General features: G+C 45.0%; 1 protein-coding gene across 1 annotated transcript in view; it reads right to left on the bottom strand.

The window, feature by feature from the left end:
- LOC143769760 (scavenger receptor cysteine-rich domain-containing protein DMBT1-like) overlaps positions 1-20356 on the bottom strand; it is a 70261-nt gene that overhangs the window by 32025 nt on the left and 17880 nt on the right. Inside the window, exons 4-5 of the mRNA XM_077258608.1 lie at positions 16297-16311; positions 122-439 (exon numbers count right to left, since the gene is read on the bottom strand). Of these exons, the coding sequence (XP_077114723.1) occupies positions 122-431 (310 nt within the window). The 5' untranslated portion in view covers positions 432-439; positions 16297-16311. The remainder of the gene's footprint in view (positions 1-121; positions 440-16296; positions 16312-20356) is intronic.

Raw genomic sequence — 20356 nt, 5'->3', positions numbered from 1 at the left:
GGCTATTTCTTTCTCTTCTATGAAATAAATTAACTTTTTGATGATATTCTAATTTTGTGATAAGCACCTGCATATCCATAATATCATAAATAGATTAACTATAAGCGTTCCTCCACTGTACCTGAGCAGATGACTCCAGCATCTTCATGGTGTCCACAGTTGTGTGCAGATATTGGGAGGTGTGGACAGTCCAATAAGTCAAATTCGTTGCCGGTACATTGCACATCATCCAATACAATTGCTCCTTGTCCTGGGCCAAAAGCAGCACTGCCATTAAAGGCAAGAGCTTGGCCACAATTTAACTGCCGGCATACAACTTGTGCATCTTTGATATCCCATAAGTCATCGCAAACAGTTCCCCATGCTCCATTATAGAAGATTTCTACACGACCCTTACACTGACTATTACCATTTACCAGCCTCAGTGACATGTTTAAACCTAGAAAGAAAAAAATAAGGAAAAAAATAGGAAAAGTAATGAAGTCCAATGACGCGATACAACCGCATATAAGTAAACCTTTCTTGATCGGCAGTTGTTTAGCCCCTTAACGACCGCCGATACACCTTTTAACGGCGGCAGTTAAGGGTACTTAAACGCTGTGGAAAAAGTGAATAGCGCCCCCCAGAGTCGGATTTTTTTTGGGGTCTCAGTTACCGGGGTAGCCGAGACCCCAAAGAACATGATCGGGGTCGGATTTTACTGACCCCTGTTTTGCGATCACCGGTAATTAACTGTTTACCGGCGACCGCAAAAAAAAAGCGATGTGTAATTCTCTGTCCTCTGATGTGATCGCACATCAGAGGACAGAGAAATAGGGGGATTTGGGAACCCTGTTATACTTACCGGTGTCCCTGGGTCCTCCTGTGTCCCCTCCTGGCCGCCGGCTTCTTACTCCAGTAAGAAAATGGTGGCCGCCATGATCTGCCAGCCGGCAGCTAGAGGAGTTGGATCTAAATTTAGGGTTAGGGTTAGGGTTGGGGCTAAAGTTAGGGTTAGGGTTGGGGCTAAATTTAGGGTTAGGGTTGGGGCTAAATTTAGGGTTAGGGTTAGGGTTGGGGCTAAATTTAGGGCTAAGGTTAGGGTTAGGGTTGGGGCTAAATTTAGGGTTAGGGTTGGGGCTAAAGTTAGGGCTAGGGTTGCGGCTAAAGTTAGCGTTAGAGTTAGGATTAGGGTTAGGGTTTGGATTAGGGTTGGCATTAGGGTTACGCTTGGGATTAGGGTTAGGTTTGGGATTAGGGTTAAGGTTAGGGTTGGGATTAGGGTTAGGGGTGTATTGGGACTAGGGTTAGGTTTGAGGTTAGGGTTGAGATTAGGATTAGGGGTGTGTTGGATTTAGGGTTCTGATTAGGGTTATGGTTGTTTTGGGGTTAGGGTTGTGATTATTGTTAGGATTGTGATTAGGATTATGGATCGGGTTGGGATTAGGGGTGTGTTGGGGTTAGGGTTGGAGTTAGAATTGGGGGTTTCCACTGTTTAGGTACATCAGGGGGTCTCTAAACGCCACAGCCAATTTTGCGCTCAAAAAGTCAAATGGTGCTCCCTCCATTCTGAGCTCTGCTGTGCGCCCAAACAGTGGTTTACCACCACATATGGGGCATCAGCGTACTTGGGATAAATTGTACAACAACTTTTGGGGACTAACTTCTCCTGTTACCCTTGTGAAAATAAAAACTTGGGGGCTAAAAAATCTTTTTTGTGGAAAAAAAAATATTTTTTACTTTCACGACTCTGCATTATAAACTTCTGTGAAGCACTTGGGCATTCAAAGTTCTCACCACACATATAAATAAGTTCCTTGGGGGTTCTAGTTTCCAAAATGGGGTCACTTGTGGGGGGTTTCTACTGTTTAGGTACATCAGGGGCTCTGCAAACACAACATAATGCACGCAGACCATTCTATCAAAGTCTGCATTCCAAAACGGCGCTCCTTCCCTTCCGAGATCTGCCATGCTCCCAAACAGTGGTCCCCCCCACACATGGGGTATCAGTGTACTCAGGGAAAATTGGAAAACAACTTTTGGGGTCCAATTTCTCATGTTACCCTTAAGAAAATAAAAACTTGGGGGCTAAAAAATCTTTTTTGTGAAAAAAAAATATTTTTTATTTCACGACTGCATTATAAACTTCTGTGAAGCTCTTGTGCATTCAAAGTTCTCACCACACATCTAGATAAGTTCCTTGGGGGTTCTAGTTTCCAAAATGGGGTCACTTGAGGGGGGTTTCTACTGTTTAGGTACATCAGGGGCTCTGCAAACACAACATAACGCCCGCAGACCATTCTATCAAAGTCTGCATTCCAAAACGGCGCTCCTTGCCTTCCGAGCCCTGCCATGCACCCAAACAGTGGTTTACCCCCACATATGGGGTATCAGCCTACTCAGCATAAATTGCACAATAAATTTTGGGGTCCAATTTCTCCTGTTACCCTTGTGAAAGTAAAAATTTGTCGGTGAAAAAATCTTTTTGTGGAAAAAATGGTTTTTTTTTCATTTTCATGGCTCTACATTATAAATTTCTGTGAAGCACTTGGGGGTTTAAAGTGCTCACCACACATCTAGATAAGTTCCTTAAGGGGTCTAGTTTCCAAAATGGTGTCACTTGTGGAGTGTTTCCACTGTTTAGGCACATCAGGGGCTCGCTAAAAGTGACATGGCATCCGATCTCAATTCCAGCTAATTCTGCATTGAAAAAGTCAAACGGCGCTCCTTCTCTTCCAAGCTCTGCGGTGCGCCCAAACAGTGATTTACCCACACACATGGGGTATTGGCATAATGGTAATTTATGGACATATATTGTTTGATTAGTTTGACTATGTGGATTGGATAGGTTGTTACCGACGTCTGGTTTGACATCAATTTCATGTTAATAGCACCTTTAGAAATATATTTACATAGAAAATTGTGACATGTTCATTACTTATTTCACTCACTGTATGTCACTGAATGGGGTACTTCTGGTTCTGATACCGCATTTGTAGTCCTGTGTGTTTGGACTGCACTTTTACATGTGTGTGGTGCTCAGTATGTATCCTAAAAGATGAACTAGTATAAGATTGAGCTGCTAAATAATTTGTACCTCATTTTTACCTGTGTTATGGTTGTCCAGAAAGATGAAAGAAAAAAATAGAATTTTGAAAACATAACATGATATATTGCATAAGACCCTCATTGTAACGGCAGTATAAATAATTTTTTGCTGCTGTTCTGTTCGTTTCCACTATACACTTGTACTGCTCCTGCCATTTTTGACCGGACCTATTAAAATGCTGTTTTAGCTACCGTATTTTTCGGACTACAAGACGCACTTTTTCCCCCCCAAAAAAGGGGGGAAATGGGGGGTGCATCTAATAGTCGAAATGCAGGCTTACCCATGGCCGCAGAGGTGCGGTGGCAGAGGTGCGGCGGCAGAGGTGCGGCGGCAGACATGCGAAGATGAGGAGGCGCAGTGAGCGGGGTCCCTTTCCCCGGTGAGGTGATGCAGCAGCCCGGTAAGCAGCAGAGCCGGGTGAATCCTGTTGTCATCGATAGTGGCGGCCATCTTCCGGGGGCCGCGCGTGCGCAGATGAAGCGCTCTGCTTCCCGGGGCTTCAGAAAAATGGCCGCGGGATGCCGCACGTGCGCAGATGGGGATCGCGGCGGCCATTTTTCTGAAGTTCTTAGCTTCAGGAAAATGGCCGCCGCAATCTCCATCTGCGCACGCGCGGCCCCCGGATGATGGCCGCCACCACCGATAACACCAGCAATCACCTGGCTCTGCTGCTTACCGGGCTGCTGCATCACCTCACCGGGGAAAGGGACCCTCTCACACCATACCTGTCACTGCGCCTCCTCATCCCAGCACCTCCTGATCGCAGCACCTCCTGATCCCTGCATCTCCTGATCCCTGCACCTCCTGATCCCAGCACGTCCTGATCCCAGCACCTCCTGATCCCAGCACCTCCTGATCCCAGCACCTCCTCATCCCAGCACTTCCTCATCCCAGCACCTCCTCATTACAGCACCTCTGCCGGTAACCTGTTATGACCCCAATGGCGAGGGTCTCAGAGGAACGTGGAAGTCTGCAGAATACAAAAATCCAGCTCATAGGGCAGTGGTAACTGGGTTGACCATATATCTACTCCTAACGCCAACACTAGAAGTAGCCGGGGATCATTCCTACGTTGATTCTAGATGACACGCGCCAGCCGGAGAATCTAGCTACCCCTAGTAGAGGAAAACAAAGACCTTTCTTGCCTCCAGAGAAAGGGACCCCAAAGCTGGATAGAAGCCCCCCACAAATAATGACGGTGAGGTAAGAGGAAATGACAAACACAGAAATGAACCAGGTTTAGCACAGAGAGGCCCGCTTACTGATAGCAGAATAAAGAAAGGTAACTTATATGGTCAACAAAAACCCTATCAAAATCCACACTGGAAATTCAAGAACCCCCGAACCGTCTAACGGTCCGGGGGGAGAACACCAGCCCCCTAGAGCTTCCAGCAAAGGTCAGGATATAGATTAGGAACAAGCTGGACAAAAATACAAAACCAAAACAAATAGCAAAAAGCAAAAGGCAGACTTAGCTGATATAACTGGAACCAGGATCAGTAGACAAGAGCACAGCAGACTAGCTCTGATAACTACGTTGCCAGGCATTGAACTGAAGGTCCAGGGAGCTTATATAGCAACACCCCTAACTAACGACCCAGGTGCGGATAAAAGGACTGACAGAAAAACCAGAGTCAAAAAACTAGTAACCACTAGAGGGAGCAAAAAGCAAATTCACAACAGTACCCCCCCCTTAGTGAGGGGTCACCGAACCCTCACCACGACCACCAGGGCGATCAGGATGAGCGGCATGAAAGGCACAAACTAAATCGGCCGCATGAACATCAGAGGCGACCACCCAGGAATTATCCTCCTGACCATAGCCCTTCCACTTGACCAGGTACTGAAGCCTCCGCCTGGAGAGGCGAGAATCCAAGATCTTCTCCACCACGTACTCCAACTCGCCCTCAACCAACACCGGAGCAGGAGGCTCAGCAGAAGGAACTACAGGCACAATGTACCGCCGCAACAAGGACCTATGAAATACATTGTGAATAGCAAACGACACAGGAAGATCCAGACGAAAAGATACAGGATTAAGGATTTCCAATATCTTGTAAGGCCCAATAAAACGAGGTTTAAATTTGGGAGAGGAGACCTTCATAGGAACAAAGCGGGAAGAAAGCCACACCAAATCCCCAACGCGTAGTCGGGGACCCACACCGCGGCGGCGGTTGGCAAAGCGCTGAGCCTTCTCCTGTGACAACTTCAAGTTGTCCACCACATGATTCCAGATCTGCTGCAACCTATCCACCACAGAATCCACCCCAGGACAGTCAGAAGGCTCCACATGACCCGAAGAAAAGCGAGGATGGAAACCAGAGTTGCAGAAAAAAGGCGAAACCAAGGTGGCGGAACTAGCCCGATTATTAAGGGCAAACTCAGCCAACGGCAAGAATGTCACCCAATCGTCCTGATCAGCAGAGACAAAACACCTCAAATAAGCCTCCAAAGTCTGATTGGTTCGCTCCGTCTGTCCATTAGTCTGAGGATGGAAAGCAGACGAAAACGACAAATCAATGCCCATCCTACTACAAAAGGATCGCCAGAACCTGGAAACGAACTGGGATCCTCTGTCAGACACAATATTCTCAGGGATGCCGTGCAAACGAACCACGTTCTGGAAAAACACAGGAACCAGATCGGAAGAGGAAGGCAGCTTAGGCAAAGGAACCAAATGGACCATCTTGGAGAAGCGATCACATATCACCCAGATAACGGACATGCCCTGAGATAGCGGAAGATCAGAAATGAAATCCATGGAGATATGTGTCCAAGGTCTCTTCGGGACAGGCAAGGGCAAGAGCAAACCGCTGGCACGAGAACAGCAAGGCTTAGCTCGAGCACAAGTCCCACAGGACTGCACAAATGACCGCACATCCCTTGACAAGGAAGGCCACCAAAAGGACCTGGCCACCAGATCTCTGGTGCCAAAAATTCCCGGGTGACCTGCCAACACCGAGGAATGAACCTCGGAAATGACTCTGCTGGTCCACTTATCCGGGACAAACAGTCTGTCAGGTGGACAAGACTCAGGCCTATCAGCCTGAAATCTCTGCAACACACGTCGCAGATCCGGAGAAATAGCTGACAAGATAACTCCATCTTTAAGGATACCAACAGGATCAGCGACTCCAGGAGCATCAGGCACAAAGCTCCTAGAAAGAGCATCGGCCTTCACATTCTTTGAACCTGGTAAATACGAGACAACAAAATCAAAGCGGGAGAAAATCAATGACCAGCGGGCCTGTCTCGGATTAAGGCGTTTAGCAGACTCGAGATACATCAGATTTTTGTGATCAGTCAAGACCACCACACGATGCTTAGCACCCTCGAGCCAATGACGCCACTCCTCAAATGCCCATTTCATGGCCAACAACTCCCGATTGCCCACATCATAATTTCGCTCGGCAGGCGAAAACTTCCTAGAGAAAAAGGCACAAGGTTTCATAACAGAGCAACCAGGGCCTCTCTGCGACAAAACGGCCCCTGCCCCAATCTCTGAAGCATCCACCTCAACCTGAAAGGGAAGTGAGACGTCAGGCTGGCACAAAACAGGCGCCGAAGTAAACCGGCGTTTCAACTCCTGGAAAGCCTCCACGGCAGCAGGAGCCCAGTTAGCTACATCGGAGCCCTTCTTGGTCATATCCGTCAAAGGTTTCACAATGCTAGAAAAATTAGCGATAAAACGACGGTAGAAGTTAGCGAAGCCCAAGAACTTCTGAAGACTCTTAACTGACGAGGGCTGAGTCCAATCAAGAATAGCTCGGACCTTGACTGGGTCCATCTCCACAGCAGAAGGGGAAAAAATGAACCCCAAAAAGGGAACCTTCTGTACACCAAAGAGACACTTTGAGCCCTTGACAAACAAAGAATTTTCACGCAAAATTTTAAAGACCAACCTGACCTGCTCCACATGCGAATCCCAATTATCAGAAAAAACCAAAATATCATCCAGATAAACAATCAAAAATTTATCCAGATACTTCCGGAAAATGTCATGCATAAAGGACTGAAAAACTGAAGGCGCATTGGAGAGCCCAAAAGGCATCACCAAGTACTCAAAATGACCTTCGGGCGTATTGAATGCGGTTTTCCATTCATCACCTTGCTTAATGCGCACAAGGTTGTACGCACCACGAAGGTCTATCTTGGTGAACCACTTGGCACCCTTAATCCGGGCAAACAAGTCAGACAACAGCGGTAAAGGATACTGAAATTTGACAGTGATCTTATTTAAAAGCCGATAATCAATACAAGGTCTCAAAGATCCGTCCTTTTTTGCCACAAAAAAGAATCCCGCACCAAGAGGGGAAGAAGACGGACGAATATGTCCTTTTTCCAGAGACTCCTTGATATATGAACGCATAGCGGTATGTTCAGGTACCGACAGATTAAACAGTCTTCCCTTAGGAAATTTACTGCCTGGGATCAAATCTATAGCACAGTCACAGTCCCTATGAGGAGGCAGTGCACTGGACTCAGACTCACTGAAGACATCCTGATAATCAGACAAATACTCCGGAACTTCCGAAGGCGTAGAAGAAGCAATAGACACAGGCAGGGAATCCCCATGAATACCACGACAGCCCCAACTTGAGACTGACATAGCCTTCCAGTCCAGGACTGGATTATGGGTCTGTAACCATGGCAGCCCTAAAACGACCAAATCATGCATTTTATGTAAAACCAGGAAACGTATCACCTCGCGGTGTTCAGGAGTCATGCACATGGTAACCTGAGTCCAATACTGCGGTTTATTTGCTGCCAATGGTGTAGCATCAATACCCCTAAGAGGAATAGGATTTTCTAATGGTTCAAGAGTAAATCCACAGCGCTTAGCAAATGAGAGATCCATGAGACTTAGGGCAGCACCTGAATCTACAAACGCCATGACAGGATAAGATGACAGTGAGCAAATCAAAGTTACAGACAGAATAAATTTAGGTTGCAAATTACCAACGGTGACAGGACTAACAACCTTAGCTATACGTTTAGAGCATGCTGAGATAACATGTGTAGAATCACCACAGTAGTAGCACAAGCCATTCCGGCGTCTATGAATTTTCCGCTCATTTCTAGTCAGGATTCTATCACATTGCATTAAATCAGGTGTCTGTTCAGACAACACCATGAGGGAATTTGCGGTTTTTCTATCACATTGCACCGAATTAGGTGTCTGTTCAGACAACACCATGAGGGAATTTGCGGTTTTGCGCTCCCGCAACCGCCGGTCAATTTGAATAGCCAGTGCCATAGTATCATTCAGACCTGTGGGAATGGGAAAACCCACCATAACATTCTTAATGGCTTCAGAAAGGCCATTTCTAAAATTAGCGGCCAGTGCACACTCGTTCCAAAGTGTCAGCACGGACCATTTCCGAAATTTTTGGCAATACACTTCAGCCTCGTCCTGCCCCTGAGACATAGACAGCAAGGCCTTTTCTGCCTGAATCTCAAGATTGGGTTCCTCATAAAGTAAACCGAGCGCCAGAAAAAACGCATCAAGATCAGCCAATGCCGGATCTCCTGGCGCCAGCGAAAAAGCCCAATCCTGAGGGTCGCCCCGTAAGAACGAAATAACAATTTTTACTTGCTGAGCAGAATCTCCTGATGAACAGGGTCTCAGGGACAAAAACAATTTACAATTATTCACGAAATTCCTAAACTTAAACCTGTCTCCGGAAAACAGTTCAGGAATCGGTATTTTAGGTTCTGACCTAGGATTTCTGATAACATAGTCTTGTATGCCCTGCACACGAGTAGCCAGCTGGTCCACACTTGTAATCAAGGTCTGGACATTCATGTCTGCAGCAAGCATAGCCACTCTGAGGTAAAGGGGAAGGAGAAAAAAAAAACTCAGAATCTTCTTTCTTATAATCCCTCTTCTGCAATGCATTAAACATTTAATACTGGCCTGGCAAACTGTTATGACCCCAATGGCGAGGGTCTCAGAGGAACGTGGAAGTCTGCAGAATACAAAAATCCAGCTCATAGGGCAGTGGTAACTGGGTTGACCATATATCTACTCCTAACGCCAACACTAGAAGTAGCCGGGGATCATTCCTACGTTGATTCTAGATGACACGCGCCAGCCGGAGAATCTAGCTACCCCTAGTAGAGGAAAACAAAGACCTTTCTTGCCTCCAGAGAAAGGGACCCCAAAGCTGGATAGAAGCCCCCCACAAATAATGACGGTGAGGTAAGAGGAAATGACAAACACAGAAATGAACCAGGTTTAGCACAGAGAGGCCCGCTTACTGATAGCAGAATAAAGAAAGGTAACTTATATGGTCAACAAAAACCCTATCAAAATCCACACTGGAAATTCAAGAACCCCCGAACCGTCTAACGGTCCGGGGGGAGAACACCAGCCCCCTAGAGCTTCCAGCAAAGGTCAGGATATAGATTAGGAACAAGCTGGACAAAAATACAAAACCAAAACAAATAGCAAAAAGCAAAAGGCAGACTTAGCTGATATAACTGGAACCAGGATCAGTAGACAAGAGCACAGCAGACTAGCTCTGATAACTACGTTGCCAGGCATTGAACTGAAGGTCCAGGGAGCTTATATAGCAACACCCCTAACTAACGACCCAGGTGCGGATAAAAGGAATGACAGAAAAACCAGAGTCAAAAAACTAGTAACCACTAGAGGGAGCAAAAAGCAAATTCACAACAGTACCCCCCCCTTAGTGAGGGGTCACCGAACCCTCACCACGACCACCAGGGCGATCAGGATGAGCGGCATGAAAGGCACAAACTAAATCGGCCGCATGAACATCAGAGGCGACCACCCAGGAATTATCCTCCTGACCATAGCCCTTCCACTTGACCAGGTACTGAAGCCTCCGCCTGGAGAGGCGAGAATCCAAGATCTTCTCCACCACGTACTCCAACTCGCCCTCAACCAACACCGGAGCAGGAGGCTCAGCAGAAGGAACTACAGGCACAATGTACCGCCGCAACAAGGACCTATGAAATACATTGTGAATAGCAAACGACACAGGAAGATCCAGACGAAAAGATACAGGATTAAGGATTTCCAATATCTTGTAAGGCCCAATAAAACGAGGTTTAAATTTGGGAGAGGAGACCTTCATAGGAACAAAGCGGGAAGAAAGCCACACCAAATCCCCAACGCGTAGTCGGGGACCCACACCGCGGCGGCGGTTGGCAAAGCGCTGAGCCTTCTCCTGTGACAACTTCAAGTTGTCCACCACATGATTCCAGATCTGCTGCAACCTATCCACCACAGAATCCACCCCAGGACAGTCAGAAGGCTCCACATGACCCGAAGAAAAGCGAGGATGGAAACCAGAGTTGCAGAAAAAAGGCGAAACCAAGGTGGCGGAACTAGCCCGATTATTAAGGGCAAACTCAGCCAACGGCAAGAATGTCACCCAATCGTCCTGATCAGCAGAGACAAAACACCTCAAATAAGCCTCCAAAGTCTGATTGGTTCGCTCCGTCTGTCCATTAGTCTGAGGATGGAAAGCAGACGAAAACGACAAATCAATGCCCATCCTACTACAAAAGGATCGCCAGAACCTGGAAACGAACTGGGATCCTCTGTCAGACACAATATTCTCAGGGATGCCGTGCAAACGAACCACGTTCTGGAAAAACACAGGAACCAGATCGGAAGAGGAAGGCAGCTTAGGCAAAGGAACCAAATGGACCATCTTGGAGAAGCGATCACATATCACCCAGATAACGGACATGCCCTGAGATAGCGGAAGATCAGAAATGAAATCCATGGAGATATGTGTCCAAGGTCTCTTCGGGACAGGCAAGGGCAAGAGCAAACCGCTGGCACGAGAACAGCAAGGCTTAGCTCGAGCACAAGTCCCACAGGACTGCACAAATGACCGCACATCCCTTGACAAGGAAGGCCACCAAAAGGACCTGGCCACCAGATCTCTGGTGCCAAAAATTCCCGGGTGACCTGCCAACACCGAGGAATGAACCTCGGAAATGACTCTGCTGGTCCACTTATCCGGGACAAACAGTCTGTCAGGTGGACAAGACTCAGGCCTATCAGCCTGAAATCTCTGCAACACACGTCGCAGATCCGGAGAAATAGCTGACAAGATAACTCCATCTTTAAGGATACCAACAGGATCAGCGACTCCAGGAGCATCAGGCACAAAGCTCCTAGAAAGAGCATCGGCCTTCACATTCTTTGAACCTGGTAAATACGAGACAACAAAATCAAAGCGGGAGAAAATCAATGACCAGCGGGCCTGTCTCGGATTAAGGCGTTTAGCAGACTCGAGATACATCAGATTTTTGTGATCAGTCAAGACCACCACACGATGCTTAGCACCCTCGAGCCAATGACGCCACTCCTCAAATGCCCATTTCATGGCCAACAACTCCCGATTGCCCACATCATAATTTCGCTCGGCAGGCGAAAACTTCCTAGAGAAAAAGGCACAAGGTTTCATAACAGAGCAACCAGGGCCTCTCTGCGACAAAACGGCCCCTGCCCCAATCTCTGAAGCATCCACCTCAACCTGAAAGGGAAGTGAGACGTCAGGCTGGCACAAAACAGGCGCCGAAGTAAACCGGCGTTTCAACTCCTGGAAAGCCTCCACGGCAGCAGGAGCCCAGTTAGCTACATCGGAGCCCTTCTTGGTCATATCCGTCAAAGGTTTCACAATGCTAGAAAAATTAGCGATAAAACGACGGTAGAAGTTAGCGAAGCCCAAGAACTTCTGAAGACTCTTAACTGACGAGGGCTGAGTCCAATCAAGAATAGCTCGGACCTTGACTGGGTCCATCTCCACAGCAGAAGGGGAAAAAATGAACCCCAAAAAGGGAACCTTCTGTACACCAAAGAGACACTTTGAGCCCTTGACAAACAAAGAATTTTCACGCAAAATTTTAAAGACCAACCTGACCTGCTCCACATGCGAATCCCAATTATCAGAAAAAACCAAAATATCATCCAGATAAACAATCAAAAATTTATCCAGATACTTCCGGAAAATGTCATGCATAAAGGACTGAAAAACTGAAGGCGCATTGGAGAGCCCAAAAGGCATCACCAAGTACTCAAAATGACCTTCGGGCGTATTGAATGCGGTTTTCCATTCATCACCTTGCTTAATGCGCACAAGGTTGTACGCACCACGAAGGTCTATCTTGGTGAACCACTTGGCACCCTTAATCCGGGCAAACAAGTCAGACAACAGCGGTAAAGGATACTGAAATTTGACAGTGATCTTATTTAAAAGCCGATAATCAATACAAGGTCTCAAAGATCCGTCCTTTTTTGCCACAAAAAAGAATCCCGCACCAAGAGGGGAAGAAGACGGACGAATATGTCCTTTTTCCAGAGACTCCTTGATATATGAACGCATAGCGGTATGTTCAGGTACCGACAGATTAAACAGTCTTCCCTTAGGAAATTTACTGCCTGGGATCAAATCTATAGCACAGTCACAGTCCCTATGAGGAGGCAGTGCACTGGACTCAGACTCACTGAAGACATCCTGATAATCAGACAAATACTCCGGAACTTCCGAAGGCGTAGAAGAAGCAATAGACACAGGCAGGGAATCCCCATGAATACCACGACAGCCCCAACTTGAGACTGACATAGCCTTCCAGTCCAGGACTGGATTATGGGTCTGTAACCATGGCAGCCCTAAAACGACCAAATCATGCATTTTATGTAAAACCAGGAAACGTATCACCTCGCGGTGTTCAGGAGTCATGCACATGGTAACCTGAGTCCAATACTGCGGTTTATTTGCTGCCAATGGTGTAGCATCAATACCCCTAAGAGGAATAGGATTTTCTAATGGTTCAAGAGTAAATCCACAGCGCTTAGCAAATGAGAGATCCATGAGACTTAGGGCAGCACCTGAATCTACAAACGCCATGACAGGATAAGATGACAGTGAGCAAATCAAAGTTACAGACAGAATAAATTTAGGTTGCAAATTACCAACGGTGACAGGACTAACAACCTTAGCTATACGTTTAGAGCATGCTGAGATAACATGTGTAGAATCACCACAGTAGTAGCACAAGCCATTCCGGCGTCTATGAATTTTCCGCTCATTTCTAGTCAGGATTCTATCACATTGCATTAAATCAGGTGTCTGTTCAGACAACACCATGAGGGAATTTGCGGTTTTTCTATCACATTGCACCGAATTAGGTGTCTGTTCAGACAACACCATGAGGGAATTTGCGGTTTTGCGCTCCCGCAACCGCCGGTCAATTTGAATAGCCAGTGCCATAGTATCATTCAGACCTGTGGGAATGGGAAAACCCACCATAACATTCTTAATGGCTTCAGAAAGGCCATTTCTAAAATTAGCGGCCAGTGCACACTCGTTCCAAAGTGTCAGCACGGACCATTTCCGAAATTTTTGGCAATACACTTCAGCCTCGTCCTGCCCCTGAGACATAGACAGCAAGGCCTTTTCTGCCTGAATCTCAAGATTGGGTTCCTCATAAAGTAAACCGAGCGCCAGAAAAAACGCATCAAGATCAGCCAATGCCGGATCTCCTGGCGCCAGCGAAAAAGCCCAATCCTGAGGGTCGCCCCGTAAGAACGAAATAACAATTTTTACTTGCTGAGCAGAATCTCCTGATGAACAGGGTCTCAGGGACAAAAACAATTTACAATTATTCACGAAATTCCTAAACTTAAACCTGTCTCCGGAAAACAGTTCAGGAATCGGTATTTTAGGTTCTGACCTAGGATTTCTGATAACATAGTCTTGTATGCCCTGCACACGAGTAGCCAGCTGGTCCACACTTGTAATCAAGGTCTGGACATTCATGTCTGCAGCAAGCATAGCCACTCTGAGGTAAAGGGGAAGGAGAAAAAAAAAACTCAGAATCTTCTTTCTTATAATCCCTCTTCTGCAATGCATTAAACATTTAATACTGGCCTGGCAAACTGTTATGACCCCAATGGCGAGGGTCTCAGAGGAACGTGGAAGTCTGCAGAATACAAAAATCCAGCTCATAGGGCAGTGGTAACTGGGTTGACCATATATCTACTCCTAACGCCAACACTAGAAGTAGCCGGGGATCATTCCTACGTTGATTCTAGATGACACGCGCCAGCCGGAGAATCTAGCTACCCCTAGTAGAGGAAAACAAAGACCTTTCTTGCCTCCAGAGAAAGGGACCCCAAAGCTGGATAGAAGCCCCCCACAAATAATGACGGTGAGGTAAGAGGAAATGACAAACACAGAAATGAACCAGGTTTAGCACAGAGAGGCCCGCTTACTGATAGCAGAATAAAGAAAGGTAACTTATATGGTCAACAAAAACCCTATCAAAATCCACACTGGAAATTCAAGAACCCCCGAACCGTCTAACGGTCCGGGGGGAGAACACCAGCCCCCTAGAGCTTCCAGCAAAGGTCAGGATATAGATTAGGAACAAGCTGGACAAAAATACAAAACCAAAACAAATAGCAAAAAGCAAAAGGCAGACTTAGCTGATATAACTGGAACCAGGATCAGTAGACAAGAGCACAGCAGACTAGCTCTGATAACTACGTTGCCAGGCATTGAACTGAAGGTCCAGGGAGCTTATATAGCAACACCCCTAACTAACGACCCAGGTGCGGATAAAAGGAATGACAGAAAAACCAGAGTCAAAAAACTAGTAACCACTAGAGGGAGCAAAAAGCAAATTCACAACAGTAACCACTGCTGCAACCCTCCCATGGACACCAGGCCGTGGCGTCGCCCACCTAAGCAGGAAGGGACCCTGCTCAGGTGCACGCCGTACCACATCACCCCACCTCTGCCGACACCATGCCTCCTGTGACCCTGCTCTGACACCGCCAGCCCTCAGGTAAGATACTGTAAATTCGGACAATAAGACGGACCCCCATCTTATAAAAAATCTTTTTTTCTGCAATTTTCACCCCAAATTTGGGGTGCGCCTTATGGTCCGGTGCGTCTTATAGTCCGAAAAATACGGTACTTAAAAATTTTTTTCAAATACCTGTTGCATTATTATTCTGTATGTGAACATGGTTGTTCATTATAAAAAAAATGCGTAAAAAACGCAATTTTTTTTTTTGTGTGTTTATAAAGGTTACAAGGGCTTATTGAATTCTGCACAGAAATTACAAATTTGAGCTTAACTAACTAACTAAAACAACTACTACTATAACTAACTATAACTAAAATTAACTATAGTATAAAATTTAACTGTGTGCAAACATTTTGAAAAAAATAGTAAAAATAATAAAAAAAAAATAAAAAATCAGTTTTTTTCAGAAAATCTTCACATAATTCTTTTGTTTACATTCAGGACAACAATAATACACATGTCTCTTGCACATATTTTGCTGGCTTACTCGGGATATATTGGCAGAATAAGCACTTTCCTCTGAATGCAACCAGTTGTTCATCAACCGTTATATTTGTACCAACATTATACAATTTTGGTAGAATATCTACCCATGTATCCCAAACCTTTCTGATAGGGGCTAGTTTATCCCTAGCTCTTCTTTCAATTCTATCAGTTTTATCATCAAACCGTAGTACACGAGAAATTTCATGAAATCTCTCAATATGCAATCTTGACAACTGAATTTATTTATTTTTAGAGGAAAAGCAGGGTAAATAACATACAGAGAAAAAAAATTGCACAGAACTGTACTGAAAGCCAATGCATATGGTTTGTACTGAAAGCATGTGCAAATCTGCACCTAAAGCAAATGTTTACTTCATAAACAATTGTAGATACAATAAGTAGTCTCAATAGAAATTATAACTCATTTGTTTTACTCATAAAATGGCTGAAATTAGCATAAAATGCTATTCGGTCATTTTTGACAGGGAACAGTACAAGTGTAAAAAAAAAAATGTGGCGCAAAAACTAAACAAAAAAAAAAGTGCCCTTAGAAAGAACCCCTCAAATTAGGAAAATAGAAGTAACCACAAGTTTCAGAATCGCATAATGAATTTTTTAGAAAATATCAAAGTTCAAAAACGGTCATTTTTGACCGAACATAACAGCATGGTTTTGTAGACATTTTATGTGTTATACTTTCCAATGGTAATAGGCGCTACAGTAGATACATGAAAATAGAAAGGAGAGAAAAAGCTTATTACATTGAACACTGAAAATCTATTATGCTGTATATGTTGCACAAACGCCTCTCTGTAACTACAGTAGGGAGATATTTCATCTGTATATTTCTTTATTATACTTACCAGCAGTTGTGGATGCTGTAGATACATGAAAATGGAGCAAAAAGAGAAAGCTTTATTACTTTAACACTTGGATATTTATGAAGTGATCAAAAATTGACATTTTAAATGTCTTTATACTTAGTGTTGAGTTAAATTAAATTTTAAACATCACTAAATGATATAGGTCTTATCTATGAAGTTAGTACAGACATGAACTGAAAGTAATGCAAATAATAATGAATTTCAGTGGATTTACTGTATTTTAGAAAAACCTACTGCAGTGTGCAAGAAAAATGTAAACTGAGAGTGATTTTTGTCAAAAATTGGGGCAAAACTACAACACGACCTCGGTGACACTCGGTTATCAATCGAGTATCACAGTGATCGGATGTGCTCATTACTCGGCAAGCAATGGGCGGTGCTCGAGTTAAAAATCAAATCTGTGAACATTTCTGTGACATGCTGAAAAAGCTTTTAAAAATTTTGTAGGCCTCCATTTCTCAGGCATACAGTGTTCCGTGGTCTGAACATTTCTATGATCTGTCAAACTATTAACAAGCCATGCTTTTAAAAATTTTGTAGGCTTCCATTCCTCAGACATAGTGTTACAAGGTCAGTGAACATTTATATGACCTTTAGAACTGAGAAAAGGATGAAGGAAACGGTGAGGCTGAGGTAGAGGATAGTATTATTTTAGAATGTTGCTGTTTTATTTACATCATAGTTGTTTTTATCATGAGTCATGGCTTATACATGTTCAACGTAGGACTGGGCCGCCAGGACACTGGACAATCCTCTAGGACATTCGTCAGGAAACTGGATGCGTTACATCCATTTTTCAGTATTTTAAAGACATCTGTTAATATGTGAAAGAAGCCTTAATCAAGTATCACAGAGCTCGGATGTGCTCGTTACTCGGCAAGCAATGAGCGGTGCTCGAGTTAAAAATCAAATTTGTGAGCATTTCTGTGACTTGCTGAAAAAGCTTTTAGAAATTTTGTAGGCCTCCATTTCTCAGGCATACAGTGTTCCGTGGTCTGAACATTTCTGTGATCTGTTAAACTATTAACAAGCTTTTAAAAATTTTGTAGGCTTCCATTCCTCAGACGTAGTGTTACCAGGTCTGTAAACATTTTTGTGACCTCAAAAACTGAGAAAAAGCATTGAAACATTTTCTGGATTGAATTTGGTGGTCATCCATATACTTTTTCATCTTGTTACATTACGGTGAGGTAAACTCACAAAAAATGTTTTGATTGCTACAGGTGACCAATATTTTTTTTTTTATTAAAAACGAACTAGGTTTCAAGAGGCCTAGCAATTATAAAATGCATAAGGCGTGCATTAAGGGACAAGGAATTGGAAGTGCTGATGATGGTACACGCAGGTGCTGAGGACATTGGGCAGGTATGACTATATCTGTTGCTGGAGCACAAGCAATACGCCCATCCATGACAGATAGGTTGCTGTCACACTTTGCAAGGAGGCACAATACACCACTTCTGAAGCAAGAACAATGCACACATGTGGTCATTTGGATAATAGATAATACTTCATCAGGCCTGGCAGCGCCACATAGTCTTCCACACCAGCCTAAAGCCTGGATCACTTAATCCTCACCCTGATTCTCCTTCCTCCCACCCTATTGAGTCCCAGGAAGCTCATGATTCGACACTAGAACACTCCAAGGAGCACATTTCTTAATTGTTGCCTTTCAACCTGCAAGTTCAAGGACAGGACCACATGCTGTTTAGTGATGCCCAAAACCTAGAGCAGCCTTAGCCACAAGAGCATGACAATGGGGAATGGCAAATTTGGGATAAGGAGGATGATGATGAGACACATTTGCTGCTAAGTCTTCTTGTTAAGTTACAAAGTCAGGAGGACCAGGCGCAATGGTTGAAGATGAGGGGCTGGATGACAAAGTCACCTCCCCAAACTGGGAAGATGGCATGCAGAGTGAGGACACCATCATTAGGCACTTCAAAATCCTTTTCCCAGCACAGCATTCAGCTGTCCTCCTTTCTCTAGGCATTGGAACGAAAGAGAAAGTTCCCAGCCAACCACCTACAGGCTCAAATGCTAAGCGTGCACATTTCCAGGCTGCTTGCCATGGAAAAATTGCCATTTAGGCTTGTGGACACAGAGTATATCCGCCGACTCATAGCAGAAGCCATCCTTTGGTACTTACTCCCCAGCCACCACTATTTCTCTTGGTGTGGCATTCCCACCTTGTACCAGCATGTGTCCTGGAACATCATCAGTGCCTTTACCAACACACTTACGGGGATTGTACACTTAACTACGGACACGTGGACAAGTGCTGGTGGCCGGGAACACTGAAGACACACTGGGTGAATATTGTTGAGACATGCAGAGCAAGGACAGCCGCACTGACAGGGAGAGATTGGCAGCACCAAAACATACAGAAAAAGGCAGTGAGATGACCAGATGGACAAGGTGGGAAACTGTTCCGCTCATCACCGATACTTGTGCATTTCTGCATCAAAGAGTTAGGTGTTCCTCAGTTTGGGACTTTTCTAAAGAAAGTTCTGAGAGTAACAAAATGGCCATTTTTAACTTGTGCCATACCAAGATCAGCAGGGATGTGACCACTAAGAACCTAACCACCACCAGCATGATCAGATACATCTCATCTAAGCACCCAACTGTTATGACCTGGTGGTTAAAAGGCAACATGAGACAAGCTCTGAGGAGGTGGTATCTGTACTGACCGCAGTTCCTAATCCTAACACCAACACTAGCAGTAGCCGTGGGATGTTCCTGTCACTCCCTAGACACCTCGTCACAGCCTGAGAACTAACTACCCCTAAAGATGGAAACAGAAAGCTATCTAGCCTCAGAGAAAATCCCAAAAGGAAAGATAGCCCCCCACAAACATTGACTGCGAGTGGAGAGGGAAATGACATACACAGAAATGAAAACAGATTTTAGCAAAGGAGGCCACTACTAATCTAGATAGACAGAATAGAAAAGGATACTGTGCGGTCAGTATTAAAAACTAAAAGTCCACGCAGAGTTTACAAAAATAATTTCCACACCGACTCACGGCATGGAGGGGCAAATATGCTTCCCCAGAGCTTCCAGCTAGACCGAATAAATCACATTGACAAGCTGGACAAGAAAAGACACAACATGAGCTGAGCGATTAAGTCCACAGCAAATGGACAACAAAAGAACCAGCAAGAACTTATCTTTTGCTGAAATGGACAGGCCATAAGAGAAATCCAAGGAGAGATCTGAATCCAACCCAGAAACATTGACAGCTGGCACGAACTGAAGACCAGAGCCAGGTTAAATAGCAAAGCCAGGAGAGAAGATAAGTGGAGACAGCTGCTAATGCAAAACCCAAGGAGCAGCAGTTCCACTTGAAACCACCAGAGGGAGCCCAAGGGCAGAATTCACAAAAGTGCATTTACAACCACCAGAGGGAGCCCAAGAACAGAATTCACAACACCCAACTCAGTGGGCCGAACGCCTGAGATCATGATTGGTGTCATCGGATGACCCTGGGCTAGGTGCTTCCCATTCACCTGTCCAAAACACTGGTGCAGATGCTTCTTGCAGCTGTCCTCACACATTTTGACTTACCATCATCAGGCACTTTGAAATCCTTGTCCAAGCTCATTGTTTATCTGTCCCCACCCCAGGTCTTGGAAAGAAACAGAAGGGCCACCCACCCACATGAGCTGTCCCTCTATGCCTAGGAAGTGTTGTGCTGCACAAGTGGTCATAATAGACATGCACTTTCGCCTGTCAACAGAGAATGCCGAAACGCTCTGTCTCATAAAAATGAACAAAGTCTATATCAGCCCACACTTTTCCACACCACCAGATGACAGCAGCACATAAACTGTTTGTAATATTCAATATTTGTGGTGGTATATAAAACTGAGAAAACCATTCCAAAACATTCTATGGATTTAAAGATTCATCCATACACTGTAACGCAATTCTTATTACATTATGGTGGTATACATGGGCAGCATGGTGTCCTGGCCTCAAATCCCGCCAAGGAAAACAACTGCATGGAGTTTATATGTTCTCCCCGTGTTTGCAT

This window comes from Ranitomeya variabilis, chromosome 4 (genome assembly GCF_051348905.1).
Source record: "Ranitomeya variabilis isolate aRanVar5 chromosome 4, aRanVar5.hap1, whole genome shotgun sequence".
NCBI lineage: Eukaryota > Metazoa > Chordata > Amphibia > Anura > Dendrobatidae > Ranitomeya > Ranitomeya variabilis.
The sequence above is the reverse complement of the archived record's forward strand: the minus strand, read 5'-3'. Positions and strand labels throughout refer to the sequence as shown.